Here is a 21,123-nt window from a genome sequence, read left to right as displayed (position 1 = left end):
CTCTCGTTGTCGACTACCCTACATATCTTTTCCCATAAAAGGTCTCACGGGGGACAGCAGACAGGGAGGGGCCTCGCCTCTTATGGTCATTTGTTGACATAGCCAAGTCGATTTACAGAAATGATTCATGGCGATGTACTCTTGTTATTTATTCATGTGTCGTTTCTGAGCTGGTGGTGGAATGTAGTACATACAGAGTACACAATAAATACTGTTCTTTTGTACCATCCTGAGGTATGAGTACTTTCCTTGAGTATTTCCATTCAATGCTACTTTAAACATTTTAAATGAAAATCAGGGGATTAATACGTTTTACAGAAAACCAGTCACGAGTTTATAGAATATGATGCGGTGTGTATCTCCCCCACAGCGGGTGAAATGAATAAATTAGGTCCACAGCAGTAAAATGGGGCATCCACGTGTCCCAGGGGTCTCCTGATGCCGACAAGGACGTTGTAACATCCGTTGTTGCAAAAGTTGTTGCAAAAGTTGCCAAAATTCAAACAAAATACTTTGGCCTCCAACGTGCTCAACATGATCGGCTCCTGTGAGACTGATTCAAAGCATCGCGGAGGATCTCAAGTCAAAATACTAAAAGTACAAACAAAGTAATGAGTGATTTGATCCAGAAACACTGTAAAATGAACATTCTTCAGTGCAAGTATATCTAAATACTCCAGAGTCCTTGTGTTCATTGATTAGTTAAATCTTGTTATAAGTCACATATCTGTGTTTTACATCAGATCAGATGAACAAGCGATGCTCTGTATTTGTTTCATGGGGATGAGGCTCCTGTCCTTATAAAGTTTGCTGCACAACAACTTCCAGTCAGTGAACCGTCTGACCGGCCTGTCAGACCGCATCTTCAGCCTCCCCGTCTCCGTCCCGTCCCTCCTGTCTCTTCATTTCACCATCCAATAACAAAAAGAAACGGCCATTAAAGCATCCTGCGGGGAACATTTCTTTGTAAGGGACGGCTGGGGTTTAAAAAAATATATATTGGACTGATTGGGACCATTTTTCATGGTACTGCAGGCATGATGCAATTCTATGTAAAGCCTTTCCTATCACAACTATATTGAGAAGATCAGAGATGAGTCGATAGGAGTGCAATGCTACGCCATGCTACAGCTGTGAGTCGTTCTTCGTGTATAATTAATAAACCTAGAAGCTGAATATGAAGCACTGCAATGCTGAGAATAACAGTGAAGTAAAGTGGGACCTTTTTGTCCGTGCATAGTGAAAGATGACATATTTACCTGCAGATGCAACTCTTGTCAGCAGGATATGAATCAGCACTAAAAGCACACAGCGCGCGGCGATTATTATCAGCGCAAATGAGCAGAAAAACAACTTTAATTGAAGACAAACAGCTGAGGAAGCATCACAGCAGCGTGCACCAATAATTGTCTGAAGATCGGTGTAATTATCACGCATTAAGTTATGAACAACATGTGGCCCCGCTGGCATTCTCTGTCGCGTTATCATCAGCAGTGCTCTTTTCAAACACTTTGTGGAAAACAAAACAAAAAGCATCACTCAGCACTTAGGGAAGAGAACTCAGCAGCTGTCTACATCAAAACTTCCATTTCCGAGGCAGCATTGTATTCTCTGGAGGCTAACCCAACCAAAAAAACAACATCCACAACCATTGAGGGAAAAACAATCCTCTGTCGAGTGCAATAGTAACACCAGCACACAGCCTGTTCGCCGGAGTTTGAAAAGCAACATTTTGTTCTGGTTGACTTGCACTATGCGTTGTAAGCGGCGCCTTGAACTCAAGTTTCAAGCCAAGATGCTTTGCTCTCTCACCAACTCATGAGGAAATATTTGGTTTTGAGCTACAAAACAACTTTGAACCTCAAGGTGTTTTGTGTGGGAATAAACAGAAGAACTGTAAGCATGAACTGAAATAGTGGATTTCAAGCTTAAAACACAGATACACACTGGGCCTATAGGCTTGAAAAGTAAGCAAACATATGTTCCAAGTTGGACATTCCTCCCGAGGGAACAGTGGTCTTTGAATGATCCGACAGTTCTCCCAGCTCGCCATGAATCAAACAGACCTCGCGACAACCTTTAAAGGTCTTTTCTCTGTCTGAGTTGCACCTCTTGTGCTCTGGTGGACTCTCATGAGTGTCTGTGAGCCGCTGACCGACGGAGAAGAGAACAAAGTTTTTTGCAGTTCAGACGGAGAGGGGTCCTCGCCTGTGCCAACATTCTGGCATTTACAGGGACGCCCTGAGGAGCGCTGGAGCTCGACCAGGGCTGATGTGCTGCGTCCAGAAAACACACACACACACTAAATGGCATCTCACACACACTCGCACACAAAGGCAAGGGGGAAAAAACATCCAAAAACACATATGTACTCAAATGTTCAAGATATCATACTGTAGTGTCACGGGTTGTCCCTAGGGTGGGGCAGTGCAAAAGAGAGCATCAAACAGGCACAATCAGACCGTATTAACAAAAATAAAGGTTTCATTGGCCCATCTCACTGGCAGTTCCTTTAACTCCAAAAATCACACCTCAAACAAAAAAGGCCATGAATAAACCTAAAGCGTCCCGGAGGAGAAAGGGGTTTCTTCATCCAACAAAGTACTCCCACCCTGCAAAGTCCTTGGTCTCGGTTCCTCCAGGTATGCCCCCCCTCTGCCGTGGAGCTCTCCCCTTTATTCCGTTTCCCAGCCCTGCCTCAATTAGGGGCCTTAAGCACCTGCAGCTGGGTGCATGATGAGGCAGTCTGGGAGCTGTAGTCTCTAGCCCGGCGGCCATTTTGGGTTGTGGGCCCTGATCCTGGGTGAGGATGTAGCGCCCCTCCACAACCTGACCCCTTGTGATGCCACAACACACATACATTAAACCATATGACGCAAACACACACGCAGAGAAAAGAGTGGAGGGGAAAAAGCAGACACACACACACACACTTGTAATGAGAACAGCTGGAGAGGGTGCAGGCGGGTGCACAAGGGGGAAGAAGCAGAGAAGGGGGGGGGGATGTCCTCTGCTTCTCACCTTGACTGCCAGACCCTCGATGTGCGTTTGGGGATTTTCCAAAGGGAACCAGAGATAACCAGGCCTTACTTCACTGCATTTTCCATTCATCCTCCTTCCTGTCTTGTGTTCCTTTCCTCTCTTTTCCTCATCCCCCTCTTTCTCTCAGCATCCTCTCCGTCTTCCGCCATCCTTCACATTTCTCCCCATCTCCCTCCTCAAGGCCGTGCAAAAAGAGGGAGAAAAAGGAAGGAGAGCGGAGGAAAAGAAACAATAGTGCTGACTCAGGGAAAGACAGACAAGCGGTTTCTGATTCGATGGGTGGGAGAGGGAGGTCAGAGGAGATGAGTTGGAGGCAAGAGGAGGTGTGTGTGTGTGTGTGTGTGTGTGTGTGTGTGTGTGTAGTCGGTCCTCTCAGGTCATACTGTAAGAAGACTTTGCTGAAAGCTTTGTTGAGGGAACTGACTAATTGCCAGTTTGCCACCTGTCAGGTGTGTGTGTGTGTGTGTGTGTGTGTGTGTGTGTGTGTGTGTGTGTGGTGAGGGATGGGGGAATGCTGGATCTACAGTAATGACAGTGTGATAACTGAGGACAGGTCCCTTGCACGCTTCATAAGAAGCTGCTTTGAAGGCAACCTGCTGTTACTCCTATATCTTGTGCTCACAGTCTTCCATTTTTCCCAAGTCCAATTTGATGAGTGTTCCACATTAGAAATTTGAACTCATTGTTCCTGCGTTAGAATTGACTCTAAAAGAAAGCATTTAGCTGAACTTAAAGGTACCCAGTGTAGCTTAAAAGTTATTAACCTAATTTTAATAAATCTTATTGTTTGATCACACAGATTTTACTCAACTCCCAGTCTCTCACTCACACACACTCGCCTATTGTAAATTGAACAGCTAATAATAAGGTGAAATTTACTTTAAATCTGATAACAAACTGGTGAGGTTAGGGTCATATTTTAAATTAGAGTTAAGGGAATTAACGTTAACAATAGACTAGTAGTAGGCAAGTACGAGGTTTGTTTGAAAAAGAAAACCTGAGGTTAGCTCGTTAGCTAATGTTAGCTAGCCGGTATATTTCGTGCAATATTTTCTTGGCACATGATTAAGGAAACATGTTATAACACTGGCATGACTAGTAGTAACCTACATTAGGTGCACAAAACTAACTTAACTCATGAACGTGCACTCAAGGCGCGGGCGGTCCCGCAGCTCGTTGAAGCGTGCACTGCTACGTCTCTGCAGGTCCTCTCAGCTCTACAGAGCTTTACAGCATTATTCTGGTTTTACGCCGCACAACTGCATGCTACACGCCCAATAGCAACACTCGAACTGGTGGATATAGTGAGAGCGTGTAGCAGCTACAGTCAGTGCACACCAAAACAGAGCTAAAAGAGAGTGGGTATTGGACACAGATGGAACAAATGTGACTTCAATGTTTTGGAATGTCTGTTTTCTGAAGTTAAGAGCGAAGTTAACTTCTCCAACTATATCCTCAGCCCTGCATCAATCCTGTGACCTACTCTTCGTCCACAATAGCTCTGCAGGAAAACCGCTGAACTAAATACTGTGACGGGACCATCCCCATACGCACACACCACCTCTCTGGCCGTCTCCTCAGAGAAAGGAACTGCTCGCTGTTACAGAACACGGTGTGATGATGGATGTGGTAACTTTCTGTACCACCAAAGATCGTCCAACCCAAAGAACTGGCTTTGTCAAATATGGCAGCCAAATGGCACAGCATCAAATGAATAAAGAGCAACTTCACAGATGGGAAATAAAAATGTACTTGAAGCTTTTCTTCCCTGTGTCTTAATGGATTGTTATTGTTAGTACTGATCACAATGCAGTACGGGCTCTACCGGCCGTAACTCTTGTCAAACAGCAGCAAGGCTGCCGTGTTGGCTCTGGACGTAGCTGCGGCACTTTAAAAGGTGGACATGATGTCCTGTCTCATCTCACCTCCTCCTCCTCTACTTTGTCCTCCTTCACGATGCCCCACGTCCTTCCTTTGCCTGTTCCCCTTTCCTTCCTTCCTCATCTCTTCCTCATCACTCCCTTCCCTTGTTTCTCTGGCCCCCACCCTCCCCTCTTCCCCTCCTCTTTGAGTTTGCTCATGTGAGCAGAGGTGTTCCCTGTTTATCGGCCAGTGCCTCCCCAAAGGAGTCCCCAGTGAAGAGCGTATGGACGAGGCCACAAACGGTGCAGGAGAAGAGGGAGGACGACTGGACAACAAGCAAATCAGAGGTGTGGGAGAACCGGTAGCTTGATAGATGGAAGTGGAAGGTGATGAGGCAAATATTACATTTGAAGAGCTTGGTGATGTAAGTCGTTGGTTAACTACTGTTACTGCTCTAACCAGCTGGGACATGCTAGCACTATTCAGTCACAACAGCATCCCGGGCTTCTTTCTGTTTCCTCTGCATTTACTGTGGACCCCCCCCCCCCGACATTTTTTGTCTTGGGATTGTACACCATTTACTTCCCATAAAAAGTTTTACTGAAGAGGACGAACGCTGTCGGGAACTAACAGGCTTGTTAACAGTTAGCGTGTTTGCTCTGCTGCTAATGGGACAACAAGTTAACTCCTGTCTCATAACTATCTGCATAAACCGTTCCTCTTCTAAAGAAGCAGTTTATTCTCTTGACAGATGAGGATTCAGTAAGCGCACGGTGCAACACGTATAACAACCCAAACTATTAATTGAAAAAGAAGAAATGTAACCTAGAGTTGTCACGAATTCCCCTTCATATTAGTTTATTTTCATCCTGTCTGCTTATTTGACGAACTCTCCTGTCATTTCAGATCCTACCATGCACACCCGATCATCTCTCATTCCCCTCACCTGGTCCTCCACACCCACCTCACCTGCAGCCCATTCCCTCATTAGCCCTCACTATTTAGGTCCCTTCACTTGCACTTGTTCTCTGCCAGATTGTCTTGTGTGTCTCTGCCAAGCTCTCCAGTGTTATATATCGTACTATTCTGATCTGCCTGTTTTCTCGACCTTGGATTTTTGCCTGCCCCTTGTTGGATTTGTTTGCCTGTTGGACTGACCTCCCGGTGTTGACCCTGCCTTTACCAAGTAAAGAAACCTGAATCTTGTCTCCGAGTTGTGCTTTTGGGTTCTCGTATCTGTAATCCTTACAAGCGTACTCAATTTGAGCTCTCCATTTCCACAAAGGTCAGCATCGCCAAGATGGCTTTCAAGACTGCTGCAATCGTAAAGCCAGGAAATGAGTCAGCATTTTGTCACTTCCGGTTCCCTCCTCTGGAAGTCACTAGGTTTTTAGAAGGGGTGTTTGGTTAGACGCCCTAAATATGGTATGTGGTGAAGAAAAGCTTAAACGATTGCATTAAAGCTTCATTTGTGAAGATTATCTTGCTTTATAAACGTTTGCTTGCCACAGAGTTTATTTTCTGCAATGATCCAAAATCCAGTGGCAAAATCTCAGTCGTTTTGTCGAGGGAACCAGTGCGACGCTAACCTCTGTGTTGGCCCGCCATTATACATCATCCTGTTGCTCTCTATTGAGGAACTGTACGAATGTGTGGCTCAAAGGTCAGCAAAGTAGCCGGTGGGAGAACAACAGCATCAGTGGTTTCATCAAGGGACCCAAAATGACGCCCTCATTTAAACGAAAAAAACACAACCACAGAAGAGGAGTCTGTCTTTTATCTAACTTGATCACAGACATCCTGGTGATCAGTGTGCCTCAAACATGGAAAATAACATTCTATACATGTTCTGCTCTCCTCAGGTATCCCAACATGCTCTGGATACACATTGCTGTGGCTGTTTGTCTCTCTCCTGAATTGACGAGAGAGAAAAACCCGGCAGCAAATGGGTTTTTCTTTCTGCCTCCCTTCCACCCCACCAATGATTCTCAGTAAGTGGAGGTGTGTGTTTGTTTATCCTCCGAGTGCAGATCCACAATGTCATCCGGCCGACTTAAGTTCTACTCTGCCCAACTTTCCCCCGTCTACTTGGTGAAGTGTGGCCAGAGCTGGTCCCGGGTATCTGAGTCCGGCCCAATTATGTCAGCCTGCCTCTGTCAGATTGTTTATATCTGGCTGCACATGTGTGCTGGTGGGGATGTGGAGGGTGGCTAAATTGCACAGGGGAGAGTGTGTGTGTCCACAGGTTCACTTTTTTTTTTGCCGTACGCCTTTGGCAACCTTTAAAAAAAAACACACCCCCCCCCCCCCCACTGCCATCCCTCTACCCACGAGGCTTTTCCAGAGCACACGGCTAATAAAGTGGGCCAGGTCCGCGGCTGAGCACTATTTTTATCAGAAAGCAATTTTCAGGAGGTGCCCATAGGTAAGCGGGTCCCAGCGCCTCAAACAATGGAGCCATGACAGGGAGTCCCCCCTCCCCCCCTACCCGACCCCCATCATTAACCTCTGCTAAGCTACTCCCGAGTGCCCTGGTGCTCCAGGACCATTGAGCAGCTATTGCATAGACCTGGTCCTTATCTTTATAGTAATAATATCGAGATCTCCAAAGACCCTTCATTGTGCCCAACGTCCTGGAGACAAAGTGGATAGATGACTGGTGACCACAAACGATTATTTGCTCTTTAGTGATTTGTAGGGTGCCAAGCATGATGAAAAGAAAGGCAGAAGGTGAGGTATGAAAAGAATGTACGGCGACCAGATGAATAAAGGTACTGCAGAGGCAATGATGAAGAGGAGTGTGCTGTTGGGGATGTGTGAAGACAGATGGACACACACATCCCACCTGGCCTCTTACAGCTGGACTAAACAGTGCTGCAGTGAAAAGGTTTCCGTTCCTGCACGTTACCGCCACAGAGTCAGTTACTATCACTGAACTGCGGCAATGTTGAAGTGTATAGATGCAGGTCAATCAGAGGGACCGAGTGGTGATCTGGGAGAAAGGATGCTCAGTCTTTCCTCTCACACTATAGCTGTCCCCAGTCTGGTCAACTTTAAAGGGAGTTTGCTTTTTTTAAAGTGGGGTTGTTTGAGGTACTCATCCATAGTCAGTGTATTATCCACTGTTGTTGGCGGTGATGTACTGCTGTGAACAGGGGCAGCAGGGAAAACGTGTTTTAGACACCTAACAGAATCAATATCAGTGTACGGTAAGTGTGCACTATATGTAGTTTCTTTACGGGGAACTAAAGCCGCTATATCCATCTATGCTCTCTTTAAAGCCACCAATGACAAATACCGTGACTACACCTCGCAGAACACAGGAGCGGCTGGTCTACTGTTGGCTCGATTGGTTGGTTGGTTTGTGTTATTGTGTGTCTTTGGTGAATCCGAACAAACTCATGAAAACACCAAAGTCAAACAATAACACAAACTAACCGATCAAGGCAGCAGCTTCTCTCTGCCTTCTCTCGACTGTATGGCTCTTGGCTTGTGGTGCTCACAGCGACAATAAAATACATTTGAAAAACTCAACAGCAAACGTCTCTCTCCAGAAGACGATCCACAGACCTCGTTGTGATCGGTTGCATGTCGGAACTTCGGTTGAAAGACCATTGAGCTCCACAAGCCGAGTGCCATGGAGTCCCATTATAGTTGAGAGACGGCGGACAGGATGCAGTTAATGGAATGGTGGAATAAAGAGTGGGAAGAATTCAAATGTGGGAGGGGCGGGGCTGCCAGCAAGGGGGAGAGGGTTCAGGACGAGGAGGCGGAGGACAAAGTGAGAGAGGGGAAAGGAGAACAGAGAGGCAGAGGACAGCGCGAGGACAAGGGCAGCAGATAAAGGACACAGCGAGGCGGGGCTATATATTCAGAATGGAAGAGGGTCACACAAAAGCAAGGGAGGAAAGCAGTGATGGTGGAGGAGAGGAAAAAGACAAACCACCAGAGAGGCCGACAGACACAAATGGCCGAACAGGGAGCAAGACAGACTGACAGGCGAGTAAAAGCTGGACAAGTGAGGGGGGGGAGCATGTTCCCAGCGGAGACGTTATGTTCTCTACCAGTCTGGGTCTGTCAGGCCATCCTTCTCTCCCTCTCTCCGTCCCAGCATCCTTTGCTGCTCCTCTCTAGACAGTGACTACAATCAGCCCCGTTTGTTATTAATAGTGGTAACATGCAGCCTGTCCTGTCCATCACTTTGTCCCGCCACCCCCTTCTTATCCTCAAGGAGTTTGAGGAGCCTTGAATACAGATTCACATATATACGTGTTGCATGCACACACACACACACACACACACGCGAGGCAGCTTTACATCGTGTGTCCATTTCCATCCTTCACCTTTTAATGTACATGGAGAACAACGGATGCCTCGCAGTGACTCACTCCCCCGCTCTCCGTCTCGCCTCCATGATCATCTCGTTTCATCCTCCCGAAACAAGAGGCTCGTGTGAGGACAAAGAGGACATTCGCACCATCATTTAGCGCTCACTCCTCTTTATTTACCAACCCGCAAATCCACCACGAGATTAAGGAGTTAGAAGAGAGTTCTCTTTCCTCTACGGTCGATTACTTTGTTGTTTTCTTTCCCCGTCTCCCCCCCGAGTGCTTCATGACGGGTTGCATGGGTGATCCTTAAACAGCTCTCTGGGTTAAACGGGGATGTGTGGTTGCCTGCTTCTTCGCTGAGGGCAGGTGAATCAGCACGAGAGAGCGAGAGCGGAAAGTTCATCCCTCTTCAGTCAGTCCTGTTTATTTCTTTTCCCCTCGTCCTGGCAGGAGCTGCTTCCGCTGCAGCCTGGTTAAACATGTCTGGGGGTTTGAGTGTGGTGTCTGGTTAAACGTAGCCAAAGAGGGGAGTTGGGGATTATCAATAATTCATGCCGCGTGTTTGCAGGGGAAACACCACTGTAAACTGAAGTACAGAGATATTTGCTGTGTGTTTAATTCCAACTGGAATTTGATTCCTTGAATTCTTCAGGCCTCTGGATGGGTGCTTCCCATGGCAGGAGTTGACTGACTCTCCTAGAAGACATGCCCTGTAACTTCTTCATGTCTTACTCTGACGTTAGCCGTCAACCGTTAGCGATTTCGGCCAACTGTCCCATACATCAGTCAGCATTTGGTAGGTCACCTCAGCTTGCTAACGGAAGCACCGATTCCCACTGGACATCCATTTCATGGAAGGCTAAGAACTATATTTCTACTAATGGACCCTGGTTTCAAAAAACTTGCTGCGTCATTGCGCGAGAAACAAAATCTCCAGAAGATCAAGGACTGCAGTTCTGTAGCTCTCCCTGACCTCTGACCTCCCTATGGATTAAACAGGGAGAAGAACATCTTGCTTAAGGGCCTTCAATCACTTGTTTTCTTCCTGGAGGCCATATTTACTGAATCATTTCTCATACAGCAGACGAGGTTTAACAACAAAAGAAAAGTGAAAACATGATCAAGCACATTTCCCGGAACAACACTGTATGCGCTATGTTTCAGGTTGTTTAATTAGCTCGCAAGATAAACAGAGGTCACAACAGATATGTACAGAAGGTGACATCATTCAATTAGATGAGGTGATTAGATGGAATTTCAGTGACCCTCGGGAAGTGGCAGCAGAGGAGTAGATAATATAAATAAGAACAGAGACTACTGAAGATAACACTAAAAGAAAACAACAACAAAGAGCTTTAAATAAGAATGATGCAACTGATGAATAAAGATAAACGATGGGGCTTAAGAGGGCCACGCTGGGAAACTACTTCCCTCTATCCTCTGAGCCATTACTGGCAAAAGTACAGCTGGGAGAGAGGGTACTTCATTTTCAAATCCTTTAAATAAGGGTTGTAATTATCTGCTTGTGTGTGTGTGGATGCAGAGGGAATACGCCTGCCACAGAAAGATTAATGAAAGATGAATGCTGAGTAACCACTGGACACTGCCGCAGCCAAGGTGAGCCTTTTGTTATTGCTACAGAAAGTGTACGAGGAAACAGTGGGCTAACATGTCTTTGGGTTCCTTCGGGAATATACTCTTTGATTTGAGCCTGAGAGCAAATGTGGTTGTAACTGTCAGACTAGACATGACTTTCATACGACTGAATTACAATTTTAATCAACATAATCAGGAAAACACTATAAATTCAAGTATTTAGCATTGTGAAAGTATTTGCAAATCATATATATATATATATATATATATATATATATATATATATATATATATATATATATATATATATATATATATATATATATATATATATATATATATGGTCTGATCAATTCTCCCACTTCATTCAGAGGAACATATTCAGCCTCAACCCGTGAGTCATGATCAACGCATCATGACTCACGTTCTGTTTAATCTACAGACACATTTATTTTCACTTCCAGAAGAAATCATTGTTTCTAAAGACACCAAATATGTCAAGCTGCAGTTTGAGTAAATTAGGAGAAAATGGCACCAAACTATTTTCAGACAATGTCTACACGTCCAGGTAAAGATTTTACACTGAGGTTATTTCTTTGACAGCTTGCTAAAGTCCCCCGCAGCCTTCAGGGGACGATGCAGGGCCCTCGTTCCCTGCACATGCTAACGGTTGCGTAACAGAGTGTTCGATGCTCTGCTCGGCCTCTCTCCGGACCCTGAGGGCAGCCGGCGCAAAACATGCCCCGAGCCCTGAAAAGGTCGTGTCCGAGCACCGTTCTCTGGGCCTCATTAGGGGAACGTTTGGTTCTGGGTTGGGGTTTTAGGGTTTAGAGTTCGGTAAAATATGGATTGGGGTTACTTCTAAATATACTACGCTACACTACTAAAGACTTTTTGTATGTTAATAATTTTATGATTAACTATAAACTTTGCTCCTGTATTGTATATTCGGGACAAGCAGGCTTCACTAAACGAAAAAAAACACAATTTTACATGATTTATTTCAAATTTGTGAGACGCTGTGTTGTTGTTATACATATATATTGAATTTCTAGTAAAGGTTCATTGACTGGACATTCATGAGGAAATAAAAAAAACTTACATAAACCTCAAGAACCAGATCTCAGTCCAAGCCAGACTTGCAAACTACTTTAAGTCACGTTATGTGATTTCTGGACCAAGAAGGGCGTTGAACAATCAAGACTTCTGCTACATCTCACTGCAATGTATGGTGTGCAAAGGTAAAAGCTGCTAGAATTAAGGACAGACATTAAGCAGTGTGCAGGATGATGTTCGCATACTGTACTGGCGGCGGCACACTTTGTGTATACTAGTGTATGTGTGTTCTTTCCAGGCTCATTTCCCATCGTTCCACCCGATAGAAACCCTGTATCTCCTCGTCTCTGGCAGTGCGCACGCAGGCAGCGTTAGATGGACTTTGAAGTGAGCGCAGTGATGCACTTCAAACAAGATCTCGCACACTTTGCCAGCGTGCCAAGAGGAGACAGGCTGGAACAAAAGAAGAGAGCTTTTTCCCTGCATCCTGGTCGAGTGCACTCTGATCCACCCTCTCTGTCTTTGTCTATTCTTCCATCTACCTCCCAAATCTGTGCCTCATCTCTCTGCACGTCAATGCGAAACAACTCTGTGGAAGCACGGTATGAGCCGCTTCACAAGTTGCAGAGCACAAGTGAAGGGAAGCTGGCACACAGTTTCAGACGTCACCGACTCAGCCCGTCAAGTGTGCGAGCAGAAGGGAACCAGGTCCTCAACCTGTGTCATGTGACGCTATGTGTGTAGTGAGCATAGTAGCCTACACTGCTCATCGGGTGACTTTATACAAGGGGACACGTCCCCAAATGAAAATGACCTGGTGCAAATAACAAAATAAAATTAGAGCGTTCACTCAGTATTACAATAAAAAAATATTTTGATAATTAAAAACGTAGATTGACAAAAAAAGAGAGAAGAACAGGAGGAAGACTGTCAGGTGAGGTTGAAAGCTTGAGAAAATAAATAGTAAGTATATGGTATATGGACTCTCATGCTGACTCTCATGCTGTCCCTGGTGATAGTCAGCATAACCTGCATACGCTGCTGTTATGATATCTGATGTATAAGTACCTGTGAAACCAACATAATGACAAACCAGGCATTAACAACCAGAGCCGCGCTGTACAACTGCAGAGAAAACGCAACATTTGTAAGTCATGTTCCTCTTTTTTTTTACAAACCCAAATACATTACAATCTGGATGCTAATAAGCTAATGGTGTTTCTAAACAACTTCATTTGAATTCTCACAACACACTGCACATGTATTGTGAATGCAGCCTGGGGAGAGTGTGCTATGTATTAATGGTGATGTGGTTTGTATTGTGAAGCATTAGCCCAGCGGCCTCACACTCTGCACGATGGAGAATATGGGCTTCATCCTCCCTCCTGCTGTGAGCTGTTCACCACACGTCACGATGGAAGTCTGTAAAGGCTCACAGCCTGACTGTACTGAGTGCGCTGACCGTACCGACGTGTAGAGGTAGCCCTCGCTGTTCATGGCAACGTAAAGCCCAGTCTTGGTGCTCTGGATGGCCACTATCCTGAGCCCCACAGGAATCAAGTTGAACTGCACTGGAAAAAAAAACACAAAACAGAAAGGGAGGACTGGTGTTAGAGCGATCATTCTCTCTCCTAAGTGCTTCCTCGTTGGCATAAAAAGACAATTGCTTTCCATCTGTCTCCCGTTTCCATCCTCCCTGTTGTACAGTATATCTGTCAGAGGCGGGGAATGGAAAGTGCGTGTGAAAAGGAGGGCGGGAGAGGCAGGGAAGGATTAGGGGAGGGATATTTAGGAGGTATAAAGTCTGGTTGCTGGTACACCGGAGGTCAGGCAAAAGCTGGGAGAGACCGTACGGAGAAGTCCCTCGCTGGCGAGCGAGAGGCAGATAGAGAGAGCACGGCTTAGCAGAGAGCTTTAACAATTCAGTACATTAGAAAGTGGCATCACCTGAGCCTGCTTAGAATTCATTTCCCTCTGTCCCGACACAGTGAACAGCAGTTTGTTGAAGCCCCTTCCTATGGAACCTTGGATTTCTTATGTGCATAGCTCTCCATATAAACTAACTTCAACTCAGCCACTGGAGCGGCGCACACACACACACACAGTGTTTCAACCTGTTGTCTGAAGTCGGGTTTGCCTGCATGTCATTTGTTGGGTGCTCCTCCGTCCAAATACGCTTCTGTGCTCGCCGGTGTGTGTGTGTGTGTGTGTGTGTGTGTGTGTGTGTGTGTGTGTGTGTGTGCACTCGCATCCCTCTCAGCCCTCTGGAGTGTGTGCCATCCAGAAGTGCTTTATAAGATGTGACACGGGGAGTTGAGTGATACTGACAAAACACCAGCTGCTCTGCGGTCACACTGTCATGATGACCAAACGCTGGCGCCACAATTAAAGTCCCTGAAGCGCTGGGATTAGATCTGCGATGAGAAAGACTCACAGAGCACAGCTGTTGAAGAACAGCAACAATTAAACTATTTAATATTTCAACATTGTGGGAAACATCAAGTTTGCACGGGTCCAACATAATGAAATCATAAATAATTGGCTACCAGAACTTTTTAAAGTCACCAGCAGACAAAGCTCTCTTGGCATCAGCTTTTAATATAATTATAATTTTGGTCAGAAATACTCCAACCAGCATCACTGTGATGCAGTTTGCAGCTTAATATGCTTTTTTTTTTGACAAATTACAAGAATGCATTATTAAAGTGACAGCGGGGTTGTCAAAATGATGAATCTCTTTTTACAGATGACAAATGAAGTCTCAGGAGCGTGTTTTAGATTCGTGGCGCCATGAGCTGCTATTAAACAAATCAATTTCAAATCAAAAACTCTGCCAACATAATGGATGGAAGTTAAGTTATCAGATGGAGATAGAAAGTCAATGGTGGCCATGATGACAAACCCAAACCTTGTGAGAACTATTGAGTGTCGAAGTGAAGTATTTAAGCAAACTTTATTTTAAAAAAAGCATGCATTGTATATGAGGAAAACTTAGAATCTTGGATTCTATTAATGCAACGTGTGGACTAAGAGGGAAGAGAGTTCTTCAATTTAATGTTAACCGTCTAGAACATGTGTGTCAAACTCAAGGCCCGCGGGCCGAATCCGGCCCGCCACGTCATTTTATGTGGCCCGCGAATCCCCCAGCAATAAATAAATAAAAAATAAAAAATAATTAAAAGTTAGACTTCAAAATAAAAGTACCCCCATGGTCGAAATTATGAGATAGAAAGTTGAAATTATGAGAAAGCATGTTGTCTGTGTTCCGACATTAAAACTATCACAACAGGTGGACAGGAGAGGCAACAGCCCGAAAAGTGGTTTTCCAACGATTGAAAAAGATCGACAAATAATCCCAAAATGTCCACGAAGAGAAAAATTGATGCAGAGGGAAGAAAATGTAATGAAAGATGGGAAAGCGAATACATGTTTGTGCTTCAAGGAGAAAAACGGGTCTGTCTTCTGTGTTATGAGGCGTGTCGGTGATGAAGGATACAATTCACGTCGGCATTTTGACACCAAACACGGAGCTAAATTTAGCCTCCAAGAAAAACATCAAACTGTCCAAGAATTAAAAGGCAGACTGCAATCACAGCTGAATATATTTACACAGCTACAGCCCAGTGCATGCTGAAGGTGTGTGAGCAGAGCTCCGACCAGATACAGACTTTTACAAATGTCAGTTTGTGAAGAAACACCATCGCAGACCGAGTTCATGAACTAGCAGCAATCTAACAACACAGCAGCTAAGAGACGAGCAGGTACTTGTGTTTGTAATGAACTGTTGATGAAAGCACAGACAACACGGATACATCATCTATCCATGTTCATCAGACCTGACTCTCAGTGAGCAGCTCTTGGATGTAGCTGCCATGCAGGACGACGACAGGGAGGAACATTAGTGATGCAGAGAGGTGAACAAACAGCTTTGAACAAAGTTAATGTCATAACTTGTGTTTGATATTTGTCTTTGTTATTTTCTTTCATAGTTTGATCTTCGATAGAGTCATGTGAGTTTCTTAACCCGCAATTAAAATGATTTATGTTATAATAACAGAAATGTGTTTAAATGTCATTTTTCATTTATATAACTGCATGTACAATATTTTTACACTTGAATAAACAATAATCAAATGCAGAGAGAGTTATTTAACAATATGTTAGGAGAACTTAGTTATACAGTCTTACAGTTACAACCGGCCCTTTGAGGGCGACCGTGATGCTGATGTGGCCCGCTGGCCACCACTGCAGTATAAATGACACCAAACACAGAGAGATGGTGATGTGTGCCCCCCCCCCCCCCCCCCTCTATCCTCAGGGCCCTGCTTCTATTTGCTCGATCGATCCCTGCATCTCAAACAGTCGCTTTCGCAAATGAACAAGGTGTCACCAAAGACCACGGCCGGGATGACAAATAGAGCGGGGCGCGAACACATCGACTGCCTCCTCCTTTCCCTTCACTCTTGTTCCCTCGCTCTCTTTCAGCAGCCTTTGCTGTGGTGCTGGTGACCCGACGTAACCTGCTGCACACCGAGACGCACACAAGAGTTCTTGTTTTCATACTGGTCCGCTGGAAACATTAAAAAGCCAGCTTTCAACCGAGCCATGAAACTAATGTTAGCTTTATTAGCTCGGTAACATTCCAGGCGTGTCCTGAGGTTTTCCATGACGTTTTAAATGTCTGTTGTCATATTTTCAGACGTCATCACCCGTAAAAAAAACAAACAGCGAAAGCCCCGCATCATTCGAATGTTGATTCTGACGTTATGAATGAGGCTTGGAAGCTTTGGGCCTTTTCGGTACAGCCCTACACTCTTTTGATCCCGTTTCCCCTCATCCTTGTCTCTCCGTCCTTCAGTTTGGACTCGCTCTTCTTCCTCTGCAACTCACAGAGGAGGTCGCTGGATTAATCAAAAGTCCTTTGAGGGAGAGACAGAGGGAGGGAGAGGGAGAGGAGGGAAATGAAGGGGAGGGAGGAGGGTGTTGCCAAATCAATCCCACGAGTCAATTTGAGGCTTGTGATCATCAACACAGCAAATAAACAAGCAGAAAGTAGAGATGGGGTGAGAGGGTCTCGTGAAAGTGTCCTGTAAACTGGGTGGTCAGTGCATCAGCCGGCACAGACTCCTCAAGTTGAACCAAGTGGATGATCGCTGTCGATGATGGAATCAGTAGCCTCCTCCTCCTCCTCCTCCTCCTCCTCCTCCTCCTCCTCCTCCTCCTCCTCCTCCTCCTCCTCCTCCTCCTCCTCCTCCTCCTCCTCCTCCTCCTCCTCCTCCTCCTCCTCCTCCTCCTCCTCCTCCTCCTATTGTTGCCCGCAGTTCAAAGAAGCAACTCAAACCAGACTGAACGTAGTTGAAATTCAAATTTCCTTTCTATAGCCTCAAAATGAAAGTAGTAGGTAGACATGACCTAGTTCCACACTGCATACTCAGTTTATGTTGTATGGACCAAAAACTAAACACACAGGACAGCATGCTGTAGTTTCAGTGAATACATTCAAAGTCTTTTACAAACCGTTCTGATTCCCAGCTCATTAAATACGGCGGTTTGGTCAACGGACCAACACGTCAAACTATTTGCCTCCATGAAGCCCTTTTAGTATCTGATGACCGAGGTAACTATGGCAGGAGACGAGGAGGAAGTCAGGTAATGCATTATGAAGAAAGTCCACATCGGGAGCAGGTCGGTTAAGTCCGCTGCTCGGTTCCCATGTGAAAGTAAAAGTCAACGTTGACTTAAAAACATACGCAACCAAACCAAACGTTCCCATTGATTGGTTTGATTTTCTTAAATCTAACCAATTCGTAACATATCAGTCTATCAGTCTACCAGACTGATAGACATATTTTATGTGACCATACATTACCAACGGGAAATAATGCAAAATGGCCGCCAACTAACGTCAATCAAACTGTGACCTTTGACCTCAACTACCATTTAAGCTTAAAGTCAAAGGCCATTTAGTATGCACACTGAGTTTGAGAATGCTTATATTGTGAGTGTGTGGTATGGAATGGGGACAAAGCTCATGTCAAGATGATCTGTATAGAAAGGCTATTAAGAGTTAATACCAGTAGATATGTCTATGAATATAAATAATAGAGGCCTTGTTGCCCCTTCTCGCCCATTGTCATGGTAAATCTATGTTCTATAAATAATTAGCATCCAAAATAATAAAAACCATGGCTTGCAAAGGTAATATAAGATATCCATGGTTCATACCTACATCACCCTGATCCCATGACAGTCCCTTAATCTAAATGAACATCTTGAAACAGGACGGACTACTGCGCTGGGATCAGTCAGAACGGCCCTTGAGCCGATACAAACGAGTTGATCTGCATTGGCAACAAATAAAACAGCCACTCTCCGTTCACACACTGTCGTTTGTGTTGTAAAAAATGAGCGCGAGACTCAATAGTAGATTAAACGGCTTGTAGAGGAGCTTCACGCCTGATTTCCCTCGTGGTCGATGACTCTGATGACAAGACAACTACTTTCTCTCTCCTGTAATTTAACTTGCACCTGCTCCCCCAGGCTTCCCTCTCCAGAGCCCATTCCTCAGAGCCTTTATCTGTCTTCCTCTAGGTCCATCCGTCTCCTCTACTCCTCTCTTTTCTCTGAGCTTTCTGTCTTTTAACCCCCCCCCCCCAATGAATTAACAACCTTTGTCTTATCTCACGCTGGGTTTTTTTTCTACATTTTTCTTCCTTATTTGTTCTCTTCCAATTCCCTCGTCGCCTGCTGTCGTTCTGCCCGCCCTGTGAAGCCGATACTTCTCCATCAGCGTCCGTTCATCTTTGTCCTATTTCACCCTGCAGCCTTCTCTTCTCTGCCTCCTCCATCCTCGCGTCTCCCCCGTTTGGTATTCTTCATGCTGCTCCCTCTCCTCCCCCCCCCCCCCCCCACCATCATCTGGCTGAGAGAGCGGTTGCTTTCGATGTTCACATTTCTTCCTCCTTGAATGCACAGAGCGAAGTTTCCCCTCATCTGGCCTTTGGAGTCTTTGAATGTGTTTCCCTCTCTGCAGAATTCAGAAAGAGACCAAATCCAGTGACAATCACACCAGCAGCTCCATCCCTCATCGCTCGCTCGGTGCCTTTATTCTCTCGGGGCTTTTCTTTTGTGTATTTTTTAATCTTCCTTCAGCACCTTTGGAATCTGTTTCCTTCCCCGTGTTTAATCGATGTGTTTAGCGCCTGAACCCTCCAAACCGCTGCTCTGTCCTCGACTCACCTTTGTTACTGTTGTCACTGCATCTGTAGTGTGTTTGATTAAGCTAATACTTGGCCCTATGGCACACATCTGGACTTTAGCTACATTTGAATCACATATGTGGTTGTCTGCTTATGACAGTTAGTCACTCAAAACTCAAAATAAAATATTAAATAAGGACATTTTGTTCATTGTTGTTTATTCAGTCATTAATATTTAATGTTAGAGAGAAAAACTTCAGATTTTAAACCAGGTTTTCTGTGGCTTTAACGCTGTGATTCCCAACCTCCAAAGGGGCCAAATGGAAATTTATAACAGGTTTTTTTGTTTCCTATGTTTTCATTCTTTTAAAATATGAAATAACATTTTCAAATAAGCAAAATATTTTGAACATTTTCCAATGCCTATTGCTGTATTTTGGGTATTTTTAAGCATGCTTTTATTTTTGGACCTCACTAACCATAGTCTCCAATGATGAAAGCAAGTTTGTAAACTAAGAGACTTGCTTAACTTACTGACACAATGTGCAGAGTTTCTACCCCACTACGTGTCCAACAGCAGGGCCGTCCTTCAATCAGAGGATCGACGGTTCGATCCCCGGCTCCGCATGTCGACGTGTCCTTGAGCAAGACGCTGAACCCCAAAATTGCTCCCGTAGCTGTGGATGATTGTGATAGAATCTGAATTGTAAGTCGTTAAATTATTGTAATGTAAAATATGAGAGCAGGAAACATTTTACAATGTTTCGGCTGACTCTGACATTCAGTCAACATAGCACGCACTGAGGAATCCATTACTTTTAGGTCTTCAAAAGCTGCATTTCACGATGGACTGGAATGATTTAACACCTAAGGCTGCTTAGGTGTTAAGAAAAAAAGTCTTCACAGTACTTAGGATAATGGTGTGATTCATTTAAGTGCTGAATCGGGCAAACGTAGTACAGTCCTTTAATGGCGCATTCTGCCTCAATACATAGATACATAGATATGAATCTCACCGCGCTCGTCTCCCTGCTTTCCTCCCTCTTCCAGCTTTATTACATAACAGCTCGGAGGAGCCAAGAGCAGAGGAGAGAGGAGCAGGGTGGGAGGAGGGGGTGGCAGCTCCTCTGACCTCCCACCAGAGGGGGGAGACACAATGATTGAGGAGCCATCAGCTGTGTGCCAGCTGCTCCTTCTGCCCCCCCCCCCCCGCCCCCCCCCCCTCTTTCTCTCTCCCTTTTCTCTCTGTCATCCTCTCATTCCTCCCCTCCCTCTCACTTCCTCTCTCTTCCTCTGCCCGCCCGTCTTGTCTTGCTGGCTCAGTTTTCTCTGACCTCTTTCTGCTTCTCCGCTCTGATCCTCTTATTCTCCGTTTCCTTCCCTTTTGTCGGTTTTTGCTTTAATATACAATCGCTTTCAGCTTTGTGACAACTTCCTATATCGCCTAGTTATGGAAGCCCTGAGGGATCTTAGTTGTTGTTTTTTTAAAGTATTGCAAGGCAGTTCAAAAAACACTTGTCACTTTTTGTTCTGCTCCATCCCCTCCGGGCTTCTTTGTAACTTTTGTCTCCACACAACCTCTCCGGAGGTGAAGGCAGCTGCTGTGATGCCGGGTAGCCCAGAAAGGGAGGTGACGAGAGGCGGTCAGAGGGGTATCAAGTCCTCCTGTGTGACCATGAACCTGCAGCTCGGTCGTTTGGCGTCACTACAGCGGGTCACAGTAGCAGTCAGGGTCAGAGGGGGGGGGGGGGGGGGCTGCGATTCCGGCACGAAGTCTTTAAAAGGTCAACTGTACTTTGGAGATTTTTTGTGTTTGCAATTTGAGTTGCACCACTTTTTGTTCAGATCAGTACCGCACTTTTAGCCATGAACTCCATCAGGGCGAGGGCCTCAAATATGAATCACACTGTTAATTATTTATCCCATTTTACTGCTGATTTGGCCCTTTTCTTTTTGGTCTTCTCTGCGAACACCGCAGTGATGTCTGCACACACACATATATTCTGAGGAGACGAAGGGATGTGGAAGGTTACACG

At 45.2% G+C, this 21,123-nt stretch overlaps 1 protein-coding gene across 1 annotated transcript in view; it reads right to left on the bottom strand.

The window, feature by feature from the left end:
- fgf11a (fibroblast growth factor 11a) overlaps positions 1–21,123 on the bottom strand; it is a gene marked incomplete at both ends in the record, with an annotated part of 66,965 nt that overhangs the window by 9,353 nt on the left and 36,489 nt on the right. Inside the window, one exon of the mRNA XM_079295921.1 lies at positions 13,356–13,459. Coding sequence (XP_079152047.1) covers positions 13,356–13,459 — 104 coding nt within the window. The remainder of the gene's footprint in view (positions 1–13,355; positions 13,460–21,123) is intronic.

This window comes from Melanostigma gelatinosum (genome assembly GCF_949748355.1).
Source record: "Melanostigma gelatinosum genome assembly, chromosome: 23".
NCBI classification, from domain to species: domain Eukaryota; kingdom Metazoa; phylum Chordata; class Actinopteri; order Perciformes; family Zoarcidae; genus Melanostigma; species Melanostigma gelatinosum.
The sequence above is the reverse complement of the archived record's forward strand: the minus strand, read 5'-3'. Positions and strand labels throughout refer to the sequence as shown.